The following is a 9,089-nucleotide window of genomic DNA, read 5'->3' as shown; positions in this document are numbered from 1 at the left end:
CGGCGGGTTGAGGGTAAGTTAATTTCCTCTGGTGCTGAGTGCGTTTGATAAATCTATATACTGTGGAGTTTTTCATTCATTGGATTTATTTAAAATGTTTACTCTAGTGAAATGGGCTTTTCAGTGAGCACCGTGTCATTAACTTATGCTCGTGTTGTCTGCTCTGAGCTTGCACACACCAGGGAGACGGGAAATAGGCCCTTTTTTGGACGTGATGTTGGCCCAATATGACGCACAAAAAAGGCCTAGATTAAAATGAATATCTTTTTCTTCTTCCCCCCACCCCCACCCATTTCTTCTTCTTCTTTTTTTTTGAAATCATGGAACAGCAGGAGTCTGTTTTTGAGTCACCGTTTACTCAATCTGACAAAACATAAAAAGTGTATGTACAACTAAAATCGCAGATTATATTTACAGACAGACAATTTGCTTGGTTTTGCATGTTGGAGAAACAATCAGGGAGGGAAAAAAATTGAAGGAAGAAAATTTTGAAAAAAAAAAGCAGTCCACCATGGCAAAAGAAAAAAAAAGGTTTCTGGGCGCCACAGCAGCGCATAGAGAGTGTGAGCAGTCTTTGTCCAAAGTGGCTAAAATGTCACTGATAATATTTGGTATATTGACGGTTCAGATGGTGACAAGAATGAAAGCATAACAAATGCGAGCCCACTGAACAGCCATGTACGCTAAAAATGGTTAGTTCCCTTGTTTGTGTCATCATCATCACACACCGAGGCTTGGCTGTGTCTCATCCTTCAGCAAAGGAGTGGAAGAGAGAGGGGGCTTTTTTTCGTTGTTGTTGTTGTTGTTGTTGCCTGCTCCTCTCCAGCATCCAGTTTCTGAGCTGACACAAATTGTAGGCTACGTTGGAAACTGCATTGCCGAGATCCGGAGGCCTCTCCAAGACAGGCTCCCTGACCTTGCTTTCGTCGTCAGTCTATCTCTGCATTGAGTCTTGATGTGGGGAGGAATACCAGTGAGAGTAGCCGGGCATGTAGCTGTTGGCCGGCATGTTTACTCCTTTGGATGAGGCCGACACGTCCCAGATTGGGGGGATGCTCGGAGAGCGCGGGGACAGGGACATGGAGCCCGGGATGGGCTCGCTCTCGTGCGGGTTACCGCCTTGCTTCAGCAGCTTCTTGAACTTTGACCTTTTATTCTGAAACCAAATTTTTACCTGCGGGAGAGGACGAGAGGGGCGCGCGCCGTTAGTTAAGGATAAAGATCCCACATGGAGGTCAGTTGTATTTACGCAACATTTCGTCTTTTAATATAATTAATATACAAAATATAGAAGCACACAAGATTAATAAAGTGAGAAATCAAAATACAACGTTTATTAAAATTACCAAACTGATACAGTACATTTTGTTTCTGGAGGCAGTGTTAAAATGTAAAGCAGTGCGCGTTTCTCCTCATACCTGTGTTTGCGTCAGTCCTAGAGAGGCGGCCAGCTCGGCGCGCTCCGGTAAAGCGAGGTACTGTGTTTGCTGGAAACGGTGGTTCAGTGCTTGAAGCTGCAAACTGGAATAAATTGTCCGAGGTTTGCGAATCTTCTTGCCTTTGCCGTTAAAACGAATCTCCCCGTTTTCGATCACTGTCGTCTTCTGCTGCTCTGCAACAAAAACAAGCAAACGTTATTATTATTGTTCAAGCCCACAGGCACGCTGTACGCGTTCATTTGTGTGCAGGAAGCACGCTGAAAAAATATATATAGTTGCGGTAAAGAGTAAATCGAGGGGGGACAAACAATGTGAGAAAAAAACAATGAAAATTCTGGCTGAAAAACGCTGACATCTCTCTCTCCCTCGTTGGCTTTAAGCGCCGAGGCAGCCCGCAATCCTCATACGCTGTCATATTTAGGATATTGCTGGTAATGACATGTCAATTAAATGCTAATTACAACATTCAAGGCGTGCGGGCCTAATTTCCACGAGTAGTTGGTGAGGATTGCACGGTCGACATGATCACACCCCGGGCATTTGAAGCAGATTTTGTGGGGGAACCGAAGGGAGTGCTAGGAGGGGACGGCGGAGGAAGAAAAAGAAGGCTGGATCTTGAATTATCCGGTGCCATTTACGCACAATTTTCGCGATCGCCCGCCTACGCTCGAAAGATAATTCCCGAATTTGGAGCGGCCGTGCGGTGATTTGGGCATGACACCACGAGGCTGGCATGGAGAAATGTTCGATCCCCACTGTGGACCACCCGCACTAAAAAAAAGAAAAGAAAAGAAAACGAAGAAGAAGGAGGTATGCTCTAATGGCACTGTCGAGCACGCTGTGGTGCATTTTCCATTTGGCTGGCGAAAAACGCGGGTCTCTTACCTGTGCCGTCTAACCTTGTCTGTCCTCCCATGTTGTTGTGATAGGACGGCAGGTACGGGCTGTGGTGTGGATGGCTCACGTAAGGGTAAGGTAACGACCTGTTGTAGGTGTTGCTCCCGGGGTACGGGGTGTTGTCGTGCTGGTGGTGAGAGTGTGAGCCGGAGTGGAGACAGTGCAGCGGGTAGTGGCCGCTGCCCATCGATGGGGAGCTCTGCTGTGAGTGCGACTGCTGTCCAAACTCCATGAAAGCAGACTTGGACGAGTCCTGAGCCTCCAGACCGTCAGCCATCGTAGTCATGGTCATCATCGAATTTTCTGCCTTGAGAGCACTCACCCCCCTCTCTCTCAAGACCAAATCGGTTTTTTCTCTCTCGCTGTGCTGTTGTCTCTCTCCCCTCTCTCCACCGCGAGCAGATATTGTCCTATTAACACCCGATTTTTCCAGAGGCGTCTTTATTTCCCCCCCTTGTCCTGTGATATTCTCACTCAAAGTGGTGGAAGGTAGGCATAAGTTAAGGGAGAGATTTTAAGGTGGATTCTGTTAAAATTGAGCCCTTGCTTCCAGACTTGATGCAGACACTACAAGTAAAATGGTTTGTCTCCAAAGGGCAGCGCCTCCCGATTGGTCACCAACCCAACGTCATCACTGCTCTGCGCTTCACGGAGACTTGAGCTGGAGTTAACCCACCTTACCAGCTCCCACCACAACTATGGGGGAAATAATATGTGGTGGGAAAGACGCCTAATTCCTACAGACAAGCCCCACACGTTTAAAAAAAAAGGGAGAGAGAAAAAAAAAACCTCCGCTCTTTTGGAAACTGCCGAGTCGATTTTGTTTTTTAACCCAAACTCCAAATTACGCGCGACGCGCAACATATAGCGTGCACTTTGATTTAATCTGAAGCGGGCAGTCTTTACGTTTCCCCTATTTACTTTTCTGGCTTTAGGTCCTCATTTGCTGAGGAAGTAATTGCATATAGGAAAGCATCACACAAACACGTGTTCGGGAATAGCTGAATCGATTTCAAACCGAAACTGAATTATTTTACCCTACATTAAAAAAAAATAATACTATTAACACCAATCTCCTCAAACCAGCAATAATTTTATTTGAAAAAGGATTTTTCAGTCAAATTTATAAAAGAGTAAAGAATAATCCCAGCTGCACTATGTGGCTCTTTTAAGGTTTTTACATTTTGTGACACTTAAAATATTAATGCCTATAGCGGGAGAGTGACGCGTTTAATGCCAAGGAAACACCTGGAACAGGTGGAGTAGATCTGGAAGTGAGCGAAAGTTTATCTTAGACTTGAATTGTTATTCTTAATTTCATTTAACTTTTTCATTTTTATTTTTTATCTTGACAGCCTATTTGATAAGAAAAACACTTTTTTTGTTGTTTTTTGCAGTGTAGTATTTGCTTTGATGTTTGCCTAATGAGCTGTCCCCCTCTTCAAACCCCACCCTCTTCTGCTCTGAAAGTAACATATATTATAACTGTTCATTTTTTCCCGGGGCTACTGACCATATGATTAAGGATCCTCAGACAATTCAAAATACCGTACATGTGACACATCAAATAACAATATGCCTGAGGTACAATAGGTTATTTTGCAGATAGAAGGGTGGATACCCGGATAAACTGACAGTGTCTTTTATCCCTGTTGCAATATGAGGCCTGATAGGGTCCTCAATATATGTAAATTATACAGTTTGTCTCCAAGGGCTGCCATGTTCGAGTAGCAAATAAGAATAAAATGCTATTTCCGCTTATAATAATGCAATAGGTATTCAAATCATGTTTTGCACCACTTTCAGCATTTTTTTCCACGCAATGTGGCATTTAGCGATTTAACAAAAAAAAAAAGGCGACGCAAAATAATTATGGTTGCAATCAAGTTACTACGAAAACCTATTTGATTAGCGGCCACACTTTACTCAAATTGCAGCTATAAAATTAAGAACAATTCGCCTGTAATGATTATGGACTGGATTTATTTTGGGAGGGTGGAATAAAAGTGGATATAGCATAAATTATCCCCTAATTATACGCCAGTGTGGCCTCAATTATCCTCTTATCAAAAATGGTTGTCTAAATGCAGCGTTTAGTTTCAATTTTCTCCTTTTCTGTAACAAGAACTTGGTACCTTGCTATTATCGTCAGCTACGGTTGTTATTTACTTTGTGGGATTTAAAAGTGCACAACCCAGCCGGATAATCATTTTACAGCAGCGGAGCAAGGAGGGGAGCACAGAGGCAGGGATGTGTTGCAGCCGAAGGCATCCACATGGATTTGTTTTATTCCTGCAGAGTCCTTTAGATTAAGCGAGTCTGATTCAGATTAATCAGAGTTGCTCTTTTGTCGTCGGGAGGGCTGCAGGTAAGAGCTTCTTTTGCTGACATTGACGAATGATTTTATTGCCTCTTGTAATTCGCTATTTTAAGCAAAGAGTGTGGCCTCGCAGACCTGGAATGAGTCAGCCCACCTTGGTCACCCCTCAGTGATCTAGCATAGTGGCCAATTCCCCTGCCCGTGTTCCACTTGGACACGCAGAGGAGAAACCAGATCCGATAGCTTTTCTAATCGCCTTTGAGTCCTACTACAAACACGAACATGCTTTGCAGTGATGTTAGCCGCTTCCCCGCGGACTTAAAACCCCAGCCTTCGTTATATGAGACATCTTCATTCCCCAGGTTTTGTTGTTGTTGTTGTTGTTTTGTTTTTTTTGCAGCATCACAAGCGCGCCACCGTCGGAATTATTAAGATTAAGATGACTGTGCGGGTAATGTCAAAGTCTCGACGTCCCTGCAGGCGTGTTTCTGTGCACACCGAGATTAAGTGAAGTGGTGAAAGGACGGATTTGCTTGAATGGAGAGAACATGACATACTCGACCTTGGTGTTTTTGAAATGTTTAAGATCTGGGCTTTTTGCACGCGTGCTGACAGCCGTGTCTGATTGCAAACAGCGACCCATATAACATGTAATCAGTGGACTGTTTAAAAAAACTTTAATTGTACTTTATAAGAACAGAAGCAAAAACAATTATCCTATAAAAATTATATATTTTAAAAATGACACCCTTGAGTCATTCTTCACCTGCTGTATCATGTCTCCGGTTAATCTTGGATTATACAAGTTCATGGCCTTATTCTGGAGAAAAATTATTTTATATTTCAGCTCGACAAAATGTCAATCACAAAATGAGCAGCGTTCAGCTGCAAATCTAGAAATCACTTTGTCCCTAAGTAGATGATTGACCTTCAGCACAATCAATGGCCGTGCTGGTTTAACAGAAGTGGTCTTTATTTCCTGCTGTCTTATAAACGCTGATGAATGACTCTTTAAAATCACTCCAATATCCAAACGCCGGGTCTGTATCAGGCCTGGGATTTCCCCTAACATCCACTGTCTGTGACGGCAGTACATGGAAACTGAGAAGATTTGCACGCCTGCATTTACAGGTGGAACTTAACGGCATGTTGTGGTTAACACAGCCGATAGGACATAACCTAAATTGGTAATATCAGCACGCTTGTGGATAAGGTGATCTATACATGCGTAAATGTGATCTCCCCACCTCTTTCTGAATGCGTGTCACTGCCTGTTTTAGCACCGCGTGTCTTTTTCAGTCTATCTGGCCACACGTGTTAATCGTATCTGAGCGTTAACACAGAGTTCCAACAGAACATAGGTCATAACTGTAAATGAGAGGCTGGGTGTTTGCGGTCGGTCCCACTAACAGCTATTGACTGGCTCCCATGGAAAGCCACTTCTTTGGCTTCCCAGGGACTAGGAGCGGTTGAGGACGCTGAGGCAAGTCACTGCAGAAAGACACCGGGAGGCACTTAAACAACATGTCTCCCTTCTCCACAGCGCAAAGCCACTGGCGCTTCACAGACAGCCAGGCGTCGACTGCTCTCCATCTCTGCCGTGCGAAGGGCGGGAAGTGGCAAAAGAGAAGCGCAGATGCATGCCACACACAGCTGTCAGCATAACGTGGTTCATTGTAACTGGATTCACTGGAGCAAACCGCCCTCACACACACACACACACACACACACACACACACACACACACACACACACACACACACACACACACACACACACACACACACACACCGCCCGAAAACGATCACCGATCAGTACAGTTCATCCGTGTCCAAATGGCGGCTCGACGCTTTTACGCACGCAAATTGCGCACAGCGCACTAATGCAAACTCGCTTACGCCAGGCTTTGATGTGATTTGTAAAAACGTGCAACTACACCGAGAAAAATGAGTGTGGTTTTGCTATAAAGATAACCAAGCGCTGCCAGGCAGACGACTGTTTACCATAACTTTTGCATCATAAATTAGGATTGCATTATCTCTCGGTTAAATAGCAAAATTGGCACATGCATGGATGGCCCCCAGGTGCAGGCAACGGCCTTCAGATGGACCCATCGTAGTTGAGCTAAATGACCACAAATAAGCACAGGCTTGCATCACTGAGTCTTCACAGCCTCTCGTAGACTAATGGATTTAATTTGGTACGACTGAAGCTGCACTGGACCCACTTAGGGCCCATGTTCTAATTAAGACCGCTTGTTTCTTTTGTCGCCTTCCTATATTGAATGTTTAGGTCCACCTGAGTGATTGCATTGCTTAGTTTCCTGCACCAGTCATATGGTGTTTATATTTGCTCGTTTGCTTCTGAAATGGTGGCAAAATACGAAGGCAAACGAGCTGGTGAAGCGTAACTGGATTAATGAAAACGGCCTCAAAGCCACTGAATTTGATAACGCGATGAAAGTAAAATAATAATAATAATAATGATAATAATAATAATAATAATAAGGAAGACTGCAGAAGGCTGCTTAGGGCATTTGTTGCGAAGAATTAACAATATAGCAGTTTGTTTTATTTTAGGCTGTTACGCTATAACTCGGCGAGCACACGCCTAACTCACTGTTCCTGTACAAAGGAGTAAATAACAAAGGAGCTACATACAAAAAGTTGATCTGAATTTAATGTTGGTGACAAATAAGACTAGTGAGAACCGGGGGTGCATGTAGTCCCCCCTTTCCCCCCTCTCTCGACTTAATACGCGACATTATTAGGTCTGACAGCACAGTGGTCGGTCTTGAAGGAGAGGATTTGGTCGGTAGATGACAGACAGGAAGGCCAGCAATCATGGGCTTTTTTTCTTTCTTTCCTTTTTTTTTTTTTATCAGAATGTACTGTTCGATGCCGTTTATCCCTGATGATAGAAAATTGCTCTGTTGCCAGGACGCTGCCGCCGAAATAGAGGGCAGGAGCAACATTTCCATTTTCCAGTTTGAAAGCCATTGAAATGAATTAGTAAAAATGAAAAAAAAGGGGGGGAAATGAGAAAGAATCCCCTGATAAACAAAGGGGAGCAAACAAAGATACCATTTTCTTTTGCCGAGAAGCCACCCTCCTCATTTTTCCTTTTTTTTTTTCTGTAGCAGAGTGAAGGTTTTACTTCAACAGTTGCAAATCACATGCTTGGCTTCTAATGTAGTCCAAGGCCCGGGCCTACTTCAAAGACAATCATTTATTTCCCAACCTTCTGGAATAATCAGAGCGCCTTTTCATCTGTCGTGACAGAGAGGAGAAAGGGGGAAAAAGAATGAAAGACAGAAATTAGTAAAGAAAACTTGACAACGAGGAGCATTAAGCAAACTCCTGAAATGTTTGGCCATTAGGCACAAATGAAGAGCAAACTTTACAGAAAAAAAGATGCAGATTAAAGAGCGAAATATAATTATATACACGTTCCTTAAATTGGTAGCTATATATTTATATACAGCATGTATGGAAAATATATCTTATCTTATCTTATTATTATTAATAATAACATTTATGCTGCTGCTACTATTATCGTCACGGTCCTCGTCATTATTATCACGTTAATCACTTCTGCAGTTCATATAGTAGGTATTCTACTGCGCCTGATCTAAAAAATAATATGAATCTAAATAACGTGCTACAAACTTAATTAAATCATTTTCGTTGAGGTGATATAATTAAATGTATGCTTTACGTGTCAGTGTTTGAGGGGCCAGCGGTGCAGGAGGAGGGTTTAGTGTCTGTGTCTGAGGAGGCAGGTGGTTTTTGCAACCTCCACAGAGTCTGAGCGCGCCACCGGTGCGCGTCATATGTGGCATGCAGTCTGATGGATGGAGAAATGTCACACGGATTATGGTGAACCTTTAGGAAGGGGTATCATAAATTGTTCGTGGACACTAAACATCCCATCACAACTTGGTCCGTCCTCGCAGGAGTTCTCTAGTACGATAAAATAAAAATTAAAATAAAAAAGGCTGTAGCACACAGCAGTATTGTTGTTTGGGAAATAATCATTAAAATGGTTGGCTTCTTAATAAAGTGTGGCCACTTAGGGAACCTAATCTCATTTACAGATGTGAGGGATGAAAAGGATGTTTTAGCCACAGAATGGAGAAAGAAATTTAAATCTGTGTGTCTAAACTGTGGATCACAACACACATGTGTCCAATAATGCTCAGATTTAGAGCACAGGCAGGCCAAATGAAGGGATTTTAAGCATTTAAAATCCCACTAACATATAAGATAAGCTTCATCTGCTTGGGAAATAAGATGAATCTAACAAAAGGAATATTTAAAATATGTTTTTGTTATATTAGACTACAAATATGCACATATGCACATATATTTAGTCTTTTACAGGATTCAACTTTGTAAGAAATAAGAAAATGAGCCTCATTTTTTTTTTAATCC

At 42.9% G+C, this 9,089-nt stretch overlaps 1 protein-coding gene across 1 annotated transcript; it reads right to left on the bottom strand.

The window, feature by feature from the left end:
- Nucleotides 1-934: 934 nt before the first annotated feature.
- dlx6a (distal-less homeobox 6a) lies at nt 935-2,631 on the bottom strand. Its single transcript, XM_085346200.1, has 3 exons — nt 2,325-2,631; nt 1,419-1,612; nt 935-1,174 (listed from the first exon to the last, which is right to left on the bottom strand). The coding sequence occupies exons 1-3, from the start codon at nt 2,629-2,631 to the stop codon at nt 935-937; spliced, it is 741 nt and encodes a 246-aa protein (XP_085202326.1).
- Between the last annotated feature and the right edge of the window lie 6,458 nt (nt 2,632-9,089).

The sequence above is a fragment of the Diplotaxodon limnothrissa genome, linkage group LG22 (assembly GCF_057381915.1).
Source record: "Diplotaxodon limnothrissa isolate DT_005_m linkage group LG22, D_limnothrissa_male_GT1.1, whole genome shotgun sequence".
Classification (NCBI taxonomy): Eukaryota; Metazoa; Chordata; class Actinopteri; order Cichliformes; family Cichlidae; genus Diplotaxodon; species Diplotaxodon limnothrissa.
The sequence above is the reverse complement of the archived record's forward strand: the minus strand, read 5'-3'. Positions and strand labels throughout refer to the sequence as shown.